At 53.3% G+C, this 19,126-nt stretch overlaps 7 protein-coding genes; 1 reads left to right on the top strand and 6 right to left on the bottom strand.

Annotated features, from left to right (window-relative positions):
• Window positions 1-2,108: 2,108 nt before the first annotated feature.
• RCC_12162 (related to QDE3 protein (involved in gene silencing)) lies at window positions 2,109-4,536 on the bottom strand (the record flags this gene model as incomplete). XM_023765632.1 has 6 exons in its annotated part: window positions 2,109-2,362; window positions 2,417-2,930; window positions 2,986-3,098; window positions 3,156-3,773; window positions 3,822-4,187; window positions 4,239-4,536. The coding sequence occupies 6 exons, from the start codon at window positions 4,534-4,536 to the stop codon at window positions 2,109-2,111; spliced, it is 2,163 nt and encodes a 720-aa protein (XP_023621400.1).
• Window positions 4,537-4,912: 376 nt separating this feature from the next.
• Window positions 4,913-5,941, bottom strand: RCC_12161 (uncharacterized protein; the record flags this gene model as incomplete). XM_023765631.1 has 2 exons in its annotated part: window positions 4,913-5,470; window positions 5,522-5,941. The coding sequence occupies 2 exons, from the start codon at window positions 5,939-5,941 to the stop codon at window positions 4,913-4,915; spliced, it is 978 nt and encodes a 325-aa protein (XP_023621399.1).
• Window positions 5,942-7,057: 1,116 nt separating this feature from the next.
• RCC_00479 (probable alpha-L-arabinofuranosidase precursor) lies at window positions 7,058-8,282 on the top strand (the record flags this gene model as incomplete). XM_023765630.1 has 4 exons in its annotated part: window positions 7,058-7,079; window positions 7,132-7,140; window positions 7,298-7,710; window positions 7,767-8,282. 4 exons carry the CDS (start codon window positions 7,058-7,060, stop codon window positions 8,280-8,282), a joined length of 960 nt encoding a protein of 319 aa, XP_023621398.1.
• A 197-nt stretch (window positions 8,283-8,479) lies between these two features.
• Window positions 8,480-9,238, bottom strand: RCC_00478 (related to WW domain protein; the record flags this gene model as incomplete). The annotated part of the gene is made up of 1 exon (XM_023765629.1): window positions 8,480-9,238. One exon carries the CDS (start codon window positions 9,236-9,238, stop codon window positions 8,480-8,482), a length of 759 nt encoding a protein of 252 aa, XP_023621397.1.
• A 730-nt stretch (window positions 9,239-9,968) lies between these two features.
• Window positions 9,969-11,372, bottom strand: RCC_00477 (uncharacterized protein; the record flags this gene model as incomplete). Its single annotated transcript, XM_023765628.1, has 1 exon — window positions 9,969-11,372. The coding sequence occupies one exon, from the start codon at window positions 11,370-11,372 to the stop codon at window positions 9,969-9,971; it is 1,404 nt and encodes a 467-aa protein (XP_023621396.1).
• A 456-nt stretch (window positions 11,373-11,828) lies between these two features.
• On the bottom strand, window positions 11,829-13,226 carry RCC_00476 (uncharacterized protein; the record flags this gene model as incomplete). The annotated part of the gene is made up of 1 exon (XM_023765627.1): window positions 11,829-13,226. One exon carries the CDS (start codon window positions 13,224-13,226, stop codon window positions 11,829-11,831), a length of 1,398 nt encoding a protein of 465 aa, XP_023621395.1.
• Window positions 13,227-13,911: 685 nt separating this feature from the next.
• RCC_00475 (uncharacterized protein) lies at window positions 13,912-16,845 on the bottom strand (the record flags this gene model as incomplete). XM_023765626.1 has 2 exons in its annotated part: window positions 13,912-15,425; window positions 15,648-16,845. 2 exons carry the CDS (start codon window positions 16,843-16,845, stop codon window positions 13,912-13,914), a joined length of 2,712 nt encoding a protein of 903 aa, XP_023621394.1.
• Window positions 16,846-19,126: the final 2,281 nt, after the last annotated feature.

Below are 19,126 nucleotides of genomic sequence, written 5' to 3'. Positions count from 1 at the left end.
TCCAGCTTATAAACATGTCTACATTCCATGTTTCATCAACGTAACTTGCCAAAACTATCGGGTCATGTTCGAGGTCTGTCGCTGTGGCATCCTTCGGTTGGATGACGCGAACCGAAGGCACGGCTGCTCCAAGACCTGGATAACGCCACATCTCGTTGGACCCCTGCACTCCATCCGTGGAAGTACTCCCTGCAGCCGCTTGGCTTCAACGTCCGACAGCCTGATCAGTTTATTATAGACGTGAGTCACTTATCCTCGCAAGCATCTTGCGCGGACCCTACGGCTACACCAAGTGCCGCAATCCGAACAGTTGTGCAAGAATCATGCCAGTCGTGTAAGCATCTGACTACCGCCGCAAGCCTCCACGTGTTGTGAAAGCTCTAGGCAAACCCCGCGGCACTGTCATTGGTGAATTGACTCCAGAGCTTGATTTCCGAAAAAGCTTGAATAACCTCTACGCCRGAGAAATTATTGCCAAGCGGTTGAACCGGAAGCTTTACGAGGATATGATCTGCTCGGCGAAGAGTCCACGTGTCGATCCGTACCCGTCACAAGAGATAACACGACCGGAGGAGCGCTCATTATCAATGACCTGTTTGCCTCAAGACCATGGACTGACTGAATGCACTTGACTGACAGAGCAAGACTAACAGGATCAATGACACAACGTTGCCTTCGCTCCCAGGGAGTCACTTTCCAAGAACTACTTTTCTTTTCACCATTGCCTGCTTCCGGTGTAAGAAACTTGGTTCCATTCTGATGACGAACTTTTGTATGGACCATGCAACACAATCAATGCTTTCAAAGCGTCACAAGCAGTACCGCGGCAGCTTGGCGGACACTGGCAATAACGTAAGTTGCCTTGAATGATGAGACCTCGCCTGCACCTTCGCTATGTAGGAGGCGACTATTGGTTGGGCCTGCGTAATGGTCACCGTGACTTGTGAGTCGAGCGGCCTGGACGAATGAAGATCCGGAAAGACCCTCCATGCAGCTCACACTGTGGGTGGAGGAGATGGAGAGAAGCATTTAGTTTACCCGCTTCTCCTTTGACTCGTCATTTCCACGCCAGTGTATGGTTCACACTCAACATCCGAAGGCTTTTACCGACACAATTTTATTTCCCACCACACGACGCAGCTACGGCCGGCAGCCGAGTCGAGCCTGGACGAAACATTCGCGAGAGCCATCGCGAAGGGTCCGAGAGTCTAACTGGTAACGGTCACATGCGTGTGGGACGGCCACCAAGACATGGCGCCCATGAGATTCAGAAGGCTTGCGGCCAAGATAATGGGTAGGCTGGTAGGCGGCCTGGGCAAAGCCTTCGGTGCTTGGCCTGACAAGAACGCCAACTTCGCCAAGTCTTACCTCGTGGCAGTGCTGAGCGGGCGGAGTGAGATTCGGGAAGGATACGCAGCGATCACGAGTATTGGTCTCAGCGGAGTGAATGTACTCAGCTCCGTCTTGAAGCTCATGTGTGGGATCGCCGCAGCGCTACACATGCACGTCGTTACTGGAAGCTGAGAGGGCACTGCGACTTATGGAGGCTGATGATGATGCCACATTCCCCGCAGAGTGCACCCGGCGGAGGACAGCGAGTGCTCAAACTAGCAGGACTACCGAACTCTTACTCCGTGAGATGCATGGCTACGACTTGCTAACCCCGGAGCGTCTTCTCAGGTATCAATGCCACGCGAGTTGGCATCACGCTTGGCGTGTCAGCATGCCATGGCAAAAAGACTCACTTTGATGGGGACCGTGCCCGCGATAATGTCTCGATCGAGCTGTAGTCGCGCAGCTGTCAGCAAAACGACCCTTTGCTTGGAAAGCCATTATTAGTACGGTCCGCCATCGATACGAATCCCTCAACCATGGTCGAAATAGAGCAAACTCGCAACTCATCACGAAGAAGCGGGTGCCGCAGATACAGCCGTTGCCTCGGTTAGCTGAGAGTATCTTGTGTAGTACCGGTCCAAACAGTGGAGAGGCACACATTCGAATGTGCCGTTGACTGCTTCTCAACACCAGAGAAGAGCGCATGATCCACAAGTACCCGTGCGTATCGCAACAGCGTGTCGATGCAGAACACACGCCTCAAGTAGTATCGCTCACTTGCAGACTTTCTCCGCGGCCTGCAGAATTTGCATGAAATCATGCTCCTCCATGCATCCGAAGACCTTGTGCTTGCTCAGCTTGTTTGCCGTCACCCGCGGACTGCCAATGCCAAATGCAACCCGAGCAAGGTAACGAGGATCATCTCGATCGGGACACGCCCGGAGAACTTGTGAAAACGCGGCCGCATCCCAAGCTTTTGGTGGACGTGTGATTTTCGYGACTGGTTGATGATGCTCGCACCAGGTACCTGGCACAGTTAGCAAGCAACCCGTGAAATTCAGACACCGGGCRTGAAACGCACAGTGACCACATTCATTAGCATCGCCAGGCAGACTGTCTCCAAAGTGAGCGGCTAGAGTCTTTGCGAAGCAAGCTGTGCCTGTGATCAAGTCCATAACCTGATCCATCCGGTCCAGGTCTTGCTTCTCGCGCAGTTGCAGCTCTTTGTACAACTTGTCAATGACTTCCTGCATCTTGACTTTTGGTGGGGGCCAGTTCTTGTGGTCCGCGACTCGAAAGACGTTCACCATACCGCCAGTCTTTAAATCGATGAAACGGTCATCGTTCCAGGCATTCAGCTTCGCAACGAGATCGGCTCGCGAGACTCCAGTGGTCTGGTACGCATTGTCCAGGTCCACATGCGACAGCTTTGTCTTCTTTTCGGTAAGTCTTCTTAGACCAGTGGCAGCTGGTGACTTATCCCATCCGGTGTATTTCAGCTCCAGGTACGAGTATTTGGTATACTTGGGAGTTGTCGCTCTGATGAGATTGAATGAGAGCTCAAGTTGCGCGTAGATGTTGCCAAGGGCGTTTGCCTATTATTTTCAAGTCCGTTAGCAAGCAATTGATTCCGTGGCGAGCGAGGCCTACTTTGATGTCATGATCTTTCCCTTGCTGGTATAGATTTGCCTCGATGTGCGACTCCGGTGCCGGCGAGGGAACCAAACAGAAGACCTCTTGAAGAAGGTCCGTGATCGAGGATTCTAGATCATACTGTCAGCCTTGATCTGTTCCTAGAAGCGCCGCGCATGTCGACTCACTCGAGGGCAAGTCGCCTCTCGCGAACGACTCTCGCAAATGGAGATCTTCGGCACACAGGAACAACATGCAATGACTCTCAATGCCGTCCCGACCTGCTCTTCCGATCTCCTGGCTGTACCCTTCCAAACTTGAAGGTGCTGCATAGTGAACGACGTTTCGAATATTTGCCTTGTCGATGCCCATGMCAAAGGCGATGGTAGCGACAACAATCATGTCCTTTGAGGCCATGAAAGATTCCTGACATGCAGTTTTCTCCTCTGTCTTCATTCCAGCGTGAAAGTGTCTAGCTTCGAAACCTTGTGAGCGAAGCTGCTGCGCAAGTTCCTCCGACTGCTTCTGCAAAGTTACGTAGATTATCGATGGTCCTGGATGGGCCTTTAAGAAAGCCCGCAACTTTGGAAATGTCTCATTCTTCGTGTTGTACGACTGTGCGTATAGGCGAAGGTTTGATCGATAAGTCGATGTACGAAAGAGCCCAGACTCAGGAACATCAAAAGCTTTGCAGATGTCTTTTGCGACGGTCGGCGTCGCGGTTGCGGTTAAGCATATCACTCTTTCAGCTTGGATTTCCCTGGCAAATCGTGCAACTTTGAGATAATCGGGACGGAATGAGTGACCTGCGAAAGTTAGCACGTTGGTAGCGGGTCATTTTGGAAGTGAAATACCCCATTCGGAGATGCAGTGAGCCTCATCGACTGCCAGGAGTCGAACACCGCCCTGGACGTTCGCCATGTTGGTAACAAACCCTTCGTTGTTCAATCTTTCTGGTGCACAATATAGAATGTCCAGAGTACCATTGCGCATCTCATCGATAGTCTGGAGGTACTGTTCCTTGGTCCTGGTCGAGTCCAGAACTGCCGCCTTGATACCACGACGGAGTAGAGCGTCGACTTGGTCCTTCATGAGTGCGATGAGAGGAGACACAACCAATGTGATACCTTGCTCGACAGGACCTTGACGTTCGCCTGCTATTTTGTCAAGTTCCTTGAAGCAGAGTGCCGGGACTTGATAGCACAGTGACTTGCCGCCGCCTAGAAGACATCAGAAACTCTGCCCTAGCAAGCCCAGGATTGATACGTTACCTGTAGGGAACACGACTACGGAGCTGCCACCATCGAGTAGCCTGGCAATAGCAGCCTCCTGCTTCAGTCGAAATGCATTCATGCCGAACCGTTGCCGAAGGACTGTGTTCGCCGTAGCGATGGCAGCAGGCGAAGAGCAAGGCACGTCATCGCGATCCGGTCGCAGCTTTTTGGCACCATTAACAATATCTTCGTCCTCATTCTTGCGTTTCCCGTTGCTCACGATTGTAGGCTCGAGGTTCAGCAGTTCTGCTTCGTCTGAGGACGAAAGTCCAAACTCATCATCATCCATGTTCATCTACCGATAGTAAAGGCACTGGTGTGTGGTGTGTGTGACTTGAAAGACGAATGTTGGAAGTTTGTGATGAAGCAGTCAATGTGAAGTTGTTGTTGCAGTATGATCACTCGTTTTCGAATGACGTGAGGTCAGTCAACTTGACGACGCGCTGATAAGGTTTGATCAGGGGTCACAGTGTCACGAGAAGCACGCGCGGTCATTAGGCAGGCGCAAACAAATCGAGCGGCATAGCAGGATACCACTCAGAGTGATTTGTGAAAGCCCGCGACACGCCGTACCATTCTCGGGTTCGGGGTCGCTGCGGAGGCGAGGCTGTGATCTATCCCGGCGTCCCTATACAGATATTTCCTTCACTATACATATATTTCTACAGTCCTCACCTCAACACAGACTCGGTCCCAAGGTTTCTCTCCTTCAACAACTCTCCCTTCTCCTCTGCTTCGAGGAGATTGTCCTTGGCTAGCGCTTCCCGTTTCATAGCCTTTTCCTTGTTCTTCTTGGCGCGAGCATTGATGCTCCCAACCTCATGCGTTCCGTCTGGCAGCACCTTTGAGGGAAGCTTCTGATCCTTCTCTCCAAGTCTGACGGCCTTTCCAGCACTAGTCTTGCCAACACCAGTTTCTGCACCATCACCAGGATCCAGCCCCATCTCTTTCAATGACTGAATGGCCTCCGCATCGCCCTCTGCAGCCCTGGCGCGCAACTCCCGCCGCTTCAATTTTCTAAACCTTGATTCTTTGTATGCAGCCAGGCGGTCGTCCGGTGTAGGGAYGGGTGGTCTCGCATCGAGAGGCGTGCCAAAGGGAGCAATGACAGAAGCCACGACGTGCCTTACTCGGCGGCTTACATGTAATCTGTGTAATTCSACAACATCCCCAGTAATCAGCGAATTATTTGGATCGTGCACCAGATGCTGCTCAGCACTGTGAAACATCTGCGGGAAGCAATTAGTCCTGATCTAAACTTTCTCAAAGAGGCGCCGTACCTTGCCAATGCGCTTATTCCATGTCTGACTTCCAATACGCACAGTCACCGTCTTATCCATCTTCCCAGAGCTAACCACCACGCCGACAATCTTCTTGTGCAGGACTGTCTGTTCCCGCTGCTCCTTTTCGCCTTCGGGCAGGATTTGTGATGTGCTGTGCTGGAGATACTGCACTGGTATCCTTGGTTGCTTCAAGACTTTCTTGAGAAGGCGATCGGTCTTGGTGAGGGCATATGGTTGTCCATCTGGCCCAATGCGCTGGGCAAAGGGAAGTGTCGGATCATATGTTGACGGCGAGGAGTCGGAATGGTCGGGAGCCTGCGTTGCTATGCATCGTCGACAAATCCACTGTGTGGGGGAATTGATGATATTTGGAGTGGACAGCGACCGGATGGGGAAAGACAATGCGCGGCGACTCATCGTGGGGAGATGGCGATGAGGTTGGTGTTGTCGCGTGCAGTCCAACTTCCAGCGTTCAAGCTCGCTTGTCCGAATCCATATCCTCTAAATTTAGTCATGGGATTACTTTGAGGGAGAAGAATTTTTGGCTATCATTTACAATCACAAATTTCGCCTTCTCCACATCCACATAGCAGTGGTAGCAACAGCATGGCCTGCTGGCCCAATGGCAAGGCGTCTGACTACGATCTAGAGGGCTTACACCCTTGAGAATGGAATCAGGAGATTGCAGGTTCGTTCATCTTCTTGAAGTCCACCACTTGAGCTATAAACTAATTCCTCCAAAGGTTCGATCCCTGCGTAGGTCACAATTTTTTTGGCTCTTGCATTCATCATGCTCTTGTCGCTCTCGGAGGCGAGATTGGAGGTTTGATCCCGGCGTGGGTCACATGTTTTGCAGGTGTCAGCCTACAATAACGCCCCTTATTTGTTTTGTGCCTCTCTCCTGAGTGCAAGCTCGTGCAAATCAAAGTAATCCGCAGGACAGGTTTCACCCCCATGTGCACCGCCGTGTTTGTGAGCTGCGCGCCTTGTGCGCTGTGCAAGAGGCGGAAAGCCCCCTGAAACAATATTTGCCTCTAGAACCGAGATAGGAAGGAGCGAAAGATAGGCAAGTGAATGAAATTTCTCCTTGTGGAAAGAAGTACCTTAGGGCACTTGGTCTTAACAAGCGAGGCAGTGCGGCTTCCTCAACCCAGCATGACCGTCGCTCTTTCCGGCATTACGAAGTGTGGAAGCATCTTGCGGGGAGACGTTGACTTTGACCGCCCACTCTTTCCAAGCATTCTGATCGCTCGCCGAGCAACGTGCAACCCTCCAAGCTTCGCTTGGTTAAATGATGGCGGAATCGGTCGTTGAATATTCCAGCAATGAACTCTCCGGAGGAATGCCCAAGATTGCGGTCCGTGGGCCGTAGTGAAACATGTGATGGCGGCCCGGAAGATCTCAAAGACCTTTTTCAATCAACTACATACTGAACTCGTTTTCTGTATAGTGCTTCCCCGCTCTTGAAACAGCCAAGTGGGCCACGCGACCTACATTCATAGCTTAGCGAGGACATCGTCCAATCCAGTCGAGATGGACACAAAAGGGCTTCCTGGTGAGCCTAGTTACTTCTCCTCCAATGCACAGACAGGCTAAATGAGTTACAGCGGTTTCAAGTTGATCTTCTTGCTAGAGTCCATTATGCTGTCCGACAAGTCTATAAATCCTCTGGACTCCAGTATTTCGGAAGTCAACCTCCTACGTTTCAAGCAAGCAACACGATGCATCACACAAGCCTCTTGTCAACCGGCATAGTTTTGCTTGGCTCTTTAGCTCTTACAACACAAGCAGCATGCGATCTTCCCTCGAAGTATAGCTGGACTTCTACCAACGCTCTCGCTAGCCCAAAATCTGGATGGGCTTCGCTCAAAGACTTCACCGTCACCACCTACAATGGCAAGAAGCTTGTCTACGGATCCTATGCCAACACCGGCTCTAGCTATGGCTCCATGAACTTCGGGCTCTTCGACAGCTGGTCCAGCATGACTTCTGCCCCTCAAAATGCCATGTCTGCCAACACCGTGGCACCCACGCTGTTCTACTTCAAGCCAAAAGACGTTTGGGTGCTTGCATATCAATGGGGGGCCACCGCCTTCTCCTACCGCACTTCGAAGAATCCGTCCGACGCCAATAGCTGGGGAGCAGCGCAGCCGTTGTTCTCAGGCTCAATATCTGGTTCCGACACTGTAAGAGCCTTTGCAGTACCTTTTCGTGAGCCTCGCTGACAGAGTTGTTGGTATAGGGTCCCATCGACCAGACGCTGATCGGTGATGGGTCTAATATGTATCTCTTCTTCTGTGGTGACAATGGCAAAATCTACCGCGCCAGCATGCCTATTGGTAACTTCCCCGGGAACTTTGGCTCCACAAGCACTGTCGTCATGTCGGATACCAAGAACAACCTCTTCGAAGCCGTACAGGTCTACACCCTCGAAGGCCAGACCAAATACCTCATGATCGTCGAGGCGATCGGATCCAATGGCCGTTACTTCCGCTCTTTCACTGCCACGAGTCTAGGCGGCACCTGGACGCCACAGGCAGCGACTGAGAGCAACCCCTTCGCGGGTAAGGCGAACAGCGGCGCCACCTGGACAAATGATATCAGCCATGGTGATCTCCTGAGAACCAACCCCGACCAGACCTTTACGGTGGACCCGTGCAACTTGCAGCTGTTGTACCAGGGTAGGAACCCGAACAACGTGCCGAGCGACTACAATCTTCTGCCGTACAGACCTGGTGTCTTGACGCTGAAGAAGTAAGAGGCATCTTCCAGTGAATGGGCACATTTATCTTGCCAAAGAAGATGTCAAGGAGTTAGTCTGCTTGGAGAGAGCGCGAGGTGCAATGTGTTGCTCAGCGATCACGTCCCTGAGAGAAGACTCAGTGTTCATCCTTACAACGTTTCTTACGTATCAACACTCGAATTTTGACTGCTATTTGACGCCACCGAGCCTCCCTAGTAGTCATCATCGTCAGCATATCTGCCCTCATCCCTCCCAGCATCATAAGCGTCGTCAATGTTGTCTCCGAACCGCTCCACATCCCCAACTTTGTCCCCAGCCCACCCGGCTACATCCTCAGGTATGTCCTCCACATCTTGCACGCCATTTTCGATTCTGTCTCCGAACCGATCGAAACCTTGCTCAACATCCTGGGGGATATCTTCAACCTCTCCTACCTTTCTCCCAGTCCACTCAGCGGCGTCTTCGGGAAAGCTTTCCACGCGTTMGCCAAATCGATCAAAACCGTCCTCGGCACGATACTTGTCTTCTTCCAACCGCTCCTCAGCGCGATACTTGTCTCCATCCAGATCGTCTTTGATTTCACTCCCTTCATGCATGAGGAACGCACCGCCTGCCAAACCGGCAGCTGCACCTAGAGCTCCATAGAGAAGACCATGAGACTTCTTCTCGTGATGCTGTTCCTCTTGTTGGGGCTGGGAAGGAGGTGCACCATAGCCCTGTCCGCTACCGTAGGCCTGCCCTTCGCCAAAGTTACCTTCCTGTCCACCACCATAACCGCCATAGATATTTCCAGCGCTGCCAGATGCTTCTCGAGGATATTCCCAACTTCGCTGTCCAGTCTCCTGATTGATGAAAATGTACCTTCCCTCTCGCTGATCCCACTCGGCGAACCAGGGTCGCGGAAGCGTTGGAGGCGGTGGACGCTGGCCGTAGCCACCGGACTGTTGATCGTAGTAATCAGAAGCAGACATTTTGGTGGCGGTTTCTTTCAGTTGCGTGATATGATGATGGAATTGTTTGGGAGATGTCTCTGGAAGTCAAGAAAAGAGAGAAAGTAGGACTGGGCTGTGATATAATCAAGAGCTCCCCACCTTCGTCCTTCATACATGTGAGCATGCATTATCGAAYCATGCACGAATGACGCCGACGGACAGAATCCGCACTCATCGACCCGAGGCGCAGCACATTACGAGCGCGATTAAATGCACAATACCTTAAGGTGGCTGACGCGTCAGCCAGGTTGGCTCGGACATCGCAATCTCACCGAATCCACCGGAATTTGACAGACAAAACACCAAAGCCAGAGGGAGCCTGAGAGAAGGCAAAGTTTTGCAGGCATTGATTGACAAATATATCATCATCGGCTGGCAAGGAACTACAACTCAAGCTTCCGCAACACCTTGGCGGAAGAGCTTATTTGTGTATTGATCTTCACCCGAACACCATAGCCTCCGTGCTCAAACTCAGGTCATTGAAGTCTCCTTGCAAGCCGCCATGTCAATGAGCCCTTCGCTCAGCTTATTCWCACACCTGGCTTCTCATGTTCTACAGAGCTCGCATCTGCGTGAGCTACAGCAAAGCACAATGTCATGTCTCACGCACGCTACCCATGAGCCACACGCATATAAGTGCAGTGTGTACCACTCGGCGCACCGCTGCCTCGATGCGTTGCTCCCAGAGCTTTCACTCCTTTCAATGGCATCACAAAGGTTGGGTATTAGCCCAGCGCTCTGCGTACGATGGATTGCCCAATCGCACCCGGACGTCCGGTGTTGCCACTGCTGGAGAGTAGCCGTTCTGTTGAATGCCTTGGTCGGCAGTCTGATCAATTGGATATCGGTCCCTTGGATATTGCCGATCTTCAACAGCATACGGATGGATTCCCATGAACGCCTGCTCCCGAGGCTGGCCATCAAAGGAACCCCATTGCTGGGTGAATTGCTGTGTGGGAGGCCAAATATTCGAGGATACGCCCTGCCGAACAGTGTAGGGATCGGCGCGAGGTGGTGGCGGTACCTCGTGCGACCAGTCCGTAGTCTGCATCGTAGCAAACGACTGTGTCATTTCTTGGGGCTGCATACTTGACGAGGTGCCTGGAAACCACATGTTGTCGTGAATGGCAGCGTTCGCTTGCATTTGCTGCCGAAACTGCGGACCTTGAGCCCGTCGCCAACCTTCAGTCGACTCTTCGATGTATTGTGGGCCCAGATTGAGCCGCGTGGCATATTCCACCCTGGCCTGGTATTCCGGTAGGGTTTTCACCCGCCACTCCGCTGCAGGCTCTGCTTCCGCCTGTGCCAGTCGTTGCTTGTACTGCCAAGGCGCCTCCAGATTGGCCTTGCCAAAGCGCGGTTGATATGCTACCATCGGATCGATGTATGGGGTGGGAATGATCATGTCCTGTGATTGCTGGCTGGCCATGCCGGTCATGCGAATGGGCTCAGGTATCCAAGAGACTCTTGGGGGAATCGCAGAAGCGGCCGTCAACACATGAGCGTCCAGAGGTGTATCGTTGCTGGTATTAGTAGCGTTTGTGACTTGGTTCTGTACTATGCGTACAACGGGCATCGCTTGAAACTGCCCCGCGAGAGTAGCCAATTGTTCCCGGTCCGCGACTGCTTTTTGATCGGCAAGAATGCAAGCATCGGTCTGATGTTCCAATACCTTGATCTTCGCCGACCCAGCCGTTGATCCAGCACCTGTGAGTGCGCTGGTTTGCTTTCTCACTCGCTTGACCTTGACCTTGACGTTGTCGTTGTTTTCTCCGTCAACATCGCCGCTGCGGGAGTCATCGAGCTGCTTTTCTGAATCTGTGGCGTATTTTGGCGTTTTCTTGCGCTTTCTACGGCCTCTGCCTAGTGGAACTACCAGGGCCGAAGATGCTCGCTCGAAAGTCGGCGGTACTCCCTGATCTCGCCTGAGGGATCCAAAGATGATCTGAGGGAGACCACTTGAACGCCTCGGCGCAACCACGATAGCATTGGGAAGATCCTGCTGGCTTTCTCTGGTCGTAACTTCATGCGGGGCGTCCGCTGTTGGTGTGCGCGGCGCAATGTAGTTACCAAGTCTTTTGTTCGCGGGAGGAGCGATAGCATGATTGTTCATGATCGTCGATGTGTTGATTTCATCTCGGCCTGCTTCCATCACCATTCCACTATCATTGTCCTCGACGGCCATGTTAAAAAAACCATCCATTACAGAGTCGTGAACACTTTCGTGATCGTCTCCGTCACTCAGTTCAACCGGCGCATCAAGTTTTCCCTCAAAAACACTGTCGACGCGCCTCGTCAATCGAGGACAATGCTGCACTAGAATGTCTCGTACATCAACTTTATGCATTGGTATTGAGTTTGATGGCTTCTGAGGTTTTGAGAGACTGACTGCACTCGGGTCGGTGCACCCGCTGTGGCGAGGAGGCTCAATGGTGGATGGCGGAGGACAGTGCAATTCTTGCCCACCCTCGTCCCGGTGATCGGATTTGTTCTCGGCGTTGTCTTCCCCCGCAGATCCAGTACTATGGCTGTAAGCTTGCTGTTCATTCACGGCGGCGCTTTCCAAATGCTATCCGACAGAGCTCTGCAAACACTCGTCAAGCGCGCTCATAGCTCCCTGATAATCCGTCTCGTCTGTACCCTTGAGAGCACCGTATTCGTTGTCGTCAATCACCATTGCATCATCATCCTCTGAAACTTGGTCATGGTCTGCTGCAGCTCCGTTCACCAACCCGAAGGGATTTCCACTGCCGTGTCCGTTGACGTTATTGTAGCTTTGTTGCGGGTACCTGTGCAAATGAACACGCTCTTGCAGGAATCGATCTCGCCGCAAATAAGTGTTGGAAAGACCTGCAGCCAACGAAAGATCTTGCATGCTCACTGGTTTCTGCTTGAGCTGCGCTTCCACCTCTACGGGCAGAAGACCACCTGCCGTACGCTGCACGATACCCACCTCGACATCCTCTTCTTCCTTTCTGAGCTGGCGCTGGAACTTGGTCGTCTGAATCCCTCCTCGGCCGCCTACCGCGTTGCTGCGAACTTGATTCAGGAGTGCGCCGATCATTTCCTTCACGCAGACTTCGGTGGCCTGTTCGACCAATTCTGCACATGCTTGCATTGCACCCTGCTGCACACCGTTCGTGAGACCTTCTTCGTAACAAATGGGTTCGATTCGAGATTGAATCTCGTGTAGGCTTGGGAACTCGAGCAGCTCAGAGGCGAGAGGCTGTGCGTAGCGACGGCGAATTTCCACATCCCAGTTCGTCTTCGCAAGACCAGAAGGACCAGTGCCAGTCGCACTCTGCGGTTCTACCTGTTGCGCTTGCTGTCGTTGATGGATGCCCAGCTCGTTGCGGTACTCTTGCATGTCTCGGAGGCCATCGTTGACCGGATATGCGGGTTCCTTGGACAGCTTAATTCGCTTGCGATCGCGGGCATGCACATGCATCACCTCATGTCTCAGACGCTCCTCGGCCTTGTCATTGGCGCCCGATCCGGCACCGGCACTTTTGGCGGTGGCCGTGGGCTTGTCGGTCGCGACGACCCATGGCGCTACTTCAGTCGGCGGTGGATCGCGCTGGCAGTTGGAGAAGACGGAAATGAAGAAACAGTTGTGGAGGTTGGTGACAGCAGCTGGCGTCCGAAACGATTCTACAGCGGCAGAGCTGGAGCTCGACGACGTGGAGGAGGATGCTGCAGCGGCTGCGGCGGCAGCGACAAACATGGGCTGGAGGAAGTATGACAGCTCATTCTGTGAGAGGTTTCCCAGCACAAAATCCTTCAGCGCGGTGCGATACGCCTCCCAATCTTTTCCCAGGACCTTTTGTAGCTGCTTGTACATGGGTTCCACATTCACGCGCTCCACCTGCACCTTTCCCCCGGACGCGCCATTCTTCTGCCCCGAGGACGACGCGGCAGGCGCGACCTTGCTCTGGTAAGGCGAGATGGTGAGGTCAGCGGGGTTCATGATCGCGGCGGCGCCTGGCGCATGGGGGTCGCGGTGGTGGTTTGCACATGGGAGTCCGAGGACGCGTCACTGTGAAGGTTTGATTAATAAATGTCCTTGATCCTCTCCTCGCCAGCACGTGAAGTGATTATTGTTGGCTCCAGTCCAGTCCGGTCCCATCAAGTCCAGTCGTGATGGGCTGTGTTGATGTTGATGGTGATGCTAGGTAAGGTGACTGCGTTCGCGGAGTTCGAGTTCGGAGTTCGAAATCCCGGAAATGTTCGACCTCCATAACTTACCTGGTACTCGAGCAAAATAGGAAGCTGGCGGCCCGGAGCGCGCATCTTGTTCGGACTCAAAACGAACAATCGGACATTGTTACACAGAGAGCATCAACATTTGTCACAAAGTACCTAGGATTAAGAGAGCTAATCAACCCACAAGAGGCAAGTAAAATAGTTGTAGTAGTAGGTGCCGGATATGAAAACAACTCAGGCGTAGAGCCATTAGCCTGCGTGTCCGCAAAGGCCGCCTTTCCTTTGATGATGATGATACATCCTCCGATGCTGTCCCCGTCCTCCCATCGGTCCTGGTACAATTTCTCCCAAGATGGAACCATCCTCATAATCGTTGATATTGCTCGCTGTAACGCTCAGAATGTTCCAAAAAACAAAAGATGTCAGCAACATTGGAGACTCATGGTCAGTTACACCGATGTGCTTTTTCCTTCCTCCTCCTCCTCCTCGTCTCGCTCTCCATCGTCAGGCCAGTCCGTCCAATGCCAGTGATTGCTGCGATCGACAGGCGTGACACGCATGCTGCCATGTGAGTCGATGCCGTCTTCGGGGTGCACCATGACCTTCGCTCCGACTGCCGCACTCTGCGCCCGGGAGGATATCGGAAGCTGATACTTGAGGACGCCTCGCACGATGAGCTCGAATGGATATTGGATCATCTCCTCCCAGCGYGCACTGCCGCCAGTCTCCGTCTWGTTTCCGGGCTTCGCTAGACGTAGCTGCCCGGAAGAGACATGAGCCTTGCCTGTCAATGGCGATGCATCGAAGATGAGAGCTTGGTCGAAGCGGAAAATGCGGCCTAGCAGCATGGTCTGCGCATCATCAGAGTTTTCCAGATCGGGGTCGTATCCCCTTTCGTGATCGCCCGGAGATCGCCAGTGTCCGGATTCATCCTGTGATGGATTGGGATTCCAGTCGGTCGTCTTGCTCCTTCGTTCTCGCCTAGACCTCCTTGCGCTGACCTCAGTATGGTTCGGCTTGTGGAGATTGACGTGCTTGCTCTTGGCAAATATGTTGATATCCATGTCGCTGATCGAAATGCCCATCGTGTTTGGATTGACCGCGCCCACCAGCAAATCCAACATCAACTCCTGCTCGCTGGCCAGGACATTCTGTATTTTGCGTATTCTGACATCCTGCAGCGGTCGATTGGACGCAAAGACGAAGAATACGGCAGAGACGACGACAAGAATGAGCATGAGTGTTGTGAGCACGCATGCGCCCATTTTGCCTTTGAAACATCCGCAGTATCTCTTCCGATCGAGATATTCAAAGTCGTCCGAGGCAGAGTCCCGTCTCCCACCAGAGATCCGATGAAGCTGCCGTACGTGGCGAGGAGTCCTAATACTTCCGGAAAGAAGAGGCTGCCGTTCATCGTCTGCGTTTTGTTCAGCATCGAAATCGTACGGATGCTCCTGCTTTTTGTTGCCGGAGAACAATCCACTAGGCCGGAACTGCATGTTTTGCGGACTTCTGGGAGAGTTGGGCCTAGAGCGAACATGATTGAGATGATTGCCGCGCAACTTTGCAGCCTGCGTGAAAGGCGAATCGGGGTCATAATTTGCGGACTGGTGCCCTGCGCGGCCGAATCGTCCGATGTGTCGAGGGGTATGCGACCGTATAGTTCCGTTATTGCTCTCTGGACTATCATGATCGTTGTAGGGGTTGCTGGAAAACTTCATACTACGTTTGCCGCCAATCCGACGGTCGTCAAAGGCTTCGCCGTAGTTACGAATCGCGCTTCGTTGCTCTCCTGCCATGCTGTGGGAAGAAGTCACACTAGGCGTTCGCGAGTGATGTCGTGATCTCCTCGGCTCGGGAGGGTTGGATTCATAGACAAAAGTCTCGTCAGAGTCGGATCCGTTGGCGGACGCATCCACTGCGTTGGCAACCCGAGCCTCAAAGAGATCGGCCTTGGATGTGGCTACGTGCACAAACCGGTCAGTGAGTGTCTTGTAGAACCTTGAAGAAGATGCGCGCTGCGAGGCAGGGGCACCTGTAGTGAAGCGGATTCTAGGATATCGCCGTACAAGGTACAAAGACACCAGGGCTCCGTACATAAAAACATGCAAGGTGAAAAAAGGTGCAGCGGAAGATTCCCTTTGATCGTGTTTGACAGATTGAGACATGGAAATTTGATACATACCTGTTCCTTGTGTGACGCTCCTCGTCTTGCGCTCAGCTTTCTTGCGTTCCTTCTTGGGCCGAATCGTCTCATTGCTGGGCTTGAGTCGAACGCTCCCGCCATTCTCGCCGCGGACACCGACGGAACGATCGCCAGCTGGAGCTAGAGCGGACTGTGGAATCGATTGCACCGTCTCCGTTTCGACCGTCATATTTTGCGTTCCATCGCCAGAGCGCGCCTTGTTACCAGGCACAGTGTAGGAAGCCTTCGAGGTCGTGCTGWCACTCTTCTGGCGTTGTTGAGGTTGGCTGTTATTGTTGACAGAGCCAGTCTCCTTACGACCTCGTGTCATGTTGTCACTCTTATTTCCGGGACTCTCGCTGCCACTTTCTCCTGGCTGCTTTTCCAACTCCGCTTTGGACAACTTTCGCTTCAATTTCAGCGCTGTAGATTCGTGATCTGATATTTTGGTAAGCGGCTTCAACTCTGCTGCAGCCTGAACGGCGGCTGGACTCGGTTCTTGTGWATCCGAAGTATTCTCCTGTACCGTCTCCAACATCGACTTCCCGCTAGGACCTCGGGAGGAGCTCTTGGCCAGCGGAGCTTGCAGCTGTGGCTCACCCTTCTGGCTCTCCCCGCTCGACGGTCTTGATGTCTGCGGCGAAGCGCTTGCTGCTGGCGATGCTGACACTACTTGAATGGTGGGTGCCTGTGGTGCTTCGGGTCTCTTCACTGCGACAGCCGAGCCACGCCTGGAATTCAGTCCCGAAGGTGGAGGAGACTTTAGCCTCGGAGACAGAGGCCATTGCGGTGTGGAGTCTGCCGATGCCACGGTGCTTTTAGGCCCGCGCGGTAGCTTGGACGCTGTGTCTGATGTTGCCGTGCCTGGCTGTTGTAATTGTGGCACGCTCGATGCGGAAAGAGCACGTTGTATCGCTGCGGCAGAAGGCTGGGTCGAAAGGGTGTTGGTCAGCGTCGGCGCCTTGTCTTTTCGCAGTGGTGAGGTATTGCGCGAAGTTCGAGGGCTTTGTCCAGCAGCGGGCGATGATGCGGTGGCAGCCAGAGTCGACGAAGACGACTTCCTCAGTGTCGAAGCCGACCCGACCGATGATGCGCCGGAAGACGAGGGCGATCTGTTTTTCGTTCCACTCGTACTGGCACCGCTACCTGCGGGCTCTGCCGTCTCTGCCTGACCACTGAGCGATTGAAAGTCTGCCATGCTACCTGTGTTGTTTGTCGTCGGGGTGTCGTGAGTTATTCAATGTCGAAGCTCGGGGCCATCCCATCATATGCAACGAAATTGGTGTATATCGGTGTCACGCGGCGGCCATGGTTGGTAAATGGGTAGACAATGCTGTTCTTAGCAAGCCGGACAGTGCACGCAATTCCACCTCCAAGCTAGAGCGATCGAGGCAAGGGTTGGCAGTTCAGAAGCAGTTGGCCAGATTATTGTGCACGCGGCGAAGCGTGTCGGAGAGCGGAAGTCGAAAGAACCAATGATCCGGGCAGACGAGTCGTCTGAGCGCAGCACAGCCTGCAAAGCACAGCACAGCACAGCGCAGCACCGCTCTCGTTGTTTGTTTGTTCGTTCGGAGGTCTCTCTCGCTTGGCAATTGCTCGGACGCGGCTTATGCGTCGATGCGCCGGGAATCGATGCGCTGGACTACGCTCTCGAGTTGCGCGGGGAACACAACCTGGTCGTGGCAAGTATGGCGGTGAAGGCGTCGCACGTAGTCGTTGGGTGCGAAATGCAAAGCAGGAACAGTGAGGTAGGATATGGATTCAAGAGGAGACTGGATAGGTACTGGGCGGTACACCTCCTCGGGCCGCAACGAAAGGAAGGTCAAAGGACTGCTTAGCTCATGGTGACGAAGTGTGGCAGATGCGTGGATGTGGCGTTTCTCATCGTGAGATTTCCTCCTTTTCCACTCCACAACTAGCCAACTTGTCCCCTCGCAGCCGTTAGGTAATATTGTATTGGCACAGCGAGGACACGGAGAAACTCTCTTTGGCATGGGGTACGCTCTCCGCTGTCGCCGACATGGACATCCGGATGCCGCAAGCCTCCATGGTGGGAGGATGCTTCACACGCTTACCGTGTGCATCAGCCACAACGAGTCGCGCGACATGCTTTCCTTTCCGACCAACATACACCGATAGCTGCAGCTGACAGCCAGCGATCCAACATCCTCAAAGAGCGATGCCACGTCGGTGCCGTTGATCAGCCTCTGACGTGGCTCAGCCTAGCCTGGTCATCAGGATTGTCATGTCGAATCCCACGGTTCTGCTTCTGCTGCGCTGGAATCTGTGCGGCAGTTACGAAGCTTGTGTTGCGAACAGGCCGCAGGCCCCGCGCGCTTGAAACCTGCCGAATGTCCCTTCGAGTCAACTTTTGGGGCCGCTTTTCTCGGACGCAGCTCTAGTCCTTTAGAGCAGAGGGTAGCTCGCCTGGGTTCCCAAGTATGCCACTCGTAGCTCTACCTTATGATGTGAAGGCATCCTGAAAGGCACAGCAGGAACCGAGGCGAGCGAGGCCACCTCGCGCCCATCCATCTTATGCATCACGCGTTCCGCAAAGTCGGCCGGGTCGAAACGGCGTGGAGATGACCAAATGCAACGAAACGCCATTAAATGCCAATCGTTCCTCCTCCGATCTTGGAGGAGTAGAGCAGCCTTTGCAACTTAGAGGCTTGAGGCTTTGTCGATGCTTCAAGGTTGTTTACTTCCCACGGTAAGCGGACCACCAGCGCTCTCCTGTGTCGAGACTCTTCTTGGCACAGCTGTAATGTTCCACTGGGCCCATCTGTTGGAGATTTCCATAGCCGCATGTCTTTTCATGCCCGAAAAATTGGCTGTCAGTCCGGTCTTATTTATCATATTTGGCGATTTCCGACACCCCTTTCACTGCCGCTTATGCTAAGAGTCAAATCGGGTGTTCTCAAGTGAGTTCATACGTTCCACTTCGCATAAAGCCAAGACAGATGGCATGGAAAATCACAACGCAGAAGAGACCGGCATTACGAATGCACTGCTCGATATGATCAAAAGCGTCAAGGTGGCAGGTGTGTCGGCATTGTTTGAAGACAGACTGCTTGGACTCCGTCACATCGGGACTGAGGCCTCCACACACGGATCCGCTGGGTAAGAGTCGCTGCACATGCACGTGCAAATGCTCTTAGGATCTTCTCTCCTGCTATTGTGCTGGCCAGGTTCTCGTTGGTGGCCCATTACAGATACAGTAGCGTTCTTGATACGGAGACAGCCTTTACTCCGGTTACCATCTTGGCAATGGGTACACACCCAGCGAACGTATGCTGATGACCATCGCCCCGCTTACAATTGTATCTTTGGCAAGCCCCGAGCGTGTCGAAGAGTGCCTGCTCGAAGCCTCGGGACAAGATACTCGCAAAGACTGTCGTAACGCAGCATGCCTGCCGAATGACACAGCGACTGCATTACGAAATGTGAGCATCAGGTTGCAGCCGGGCTCATATCTCGTA

The sequence above is a fragment of the Ramularia collo-cygni genome (assembly GCF_900074925.1).
Source record: "Ramularia collo-cygni strain URUG2 genome assembly, contig: RCC_scaffold01, whole genome shotgun sequence".
Lineage (NCBI taxonomy): Eukaryota > Fungi > Ascomycota > Dothideomycetes > Mycosphaerellales > Mycosphaerellaceae > Ramularia > Ramularia collo-cygni.
Note: the sequence above shows the minus strand (reverse complement) of the source record. Positions and strands in the feature narration are given on the sequence as shown.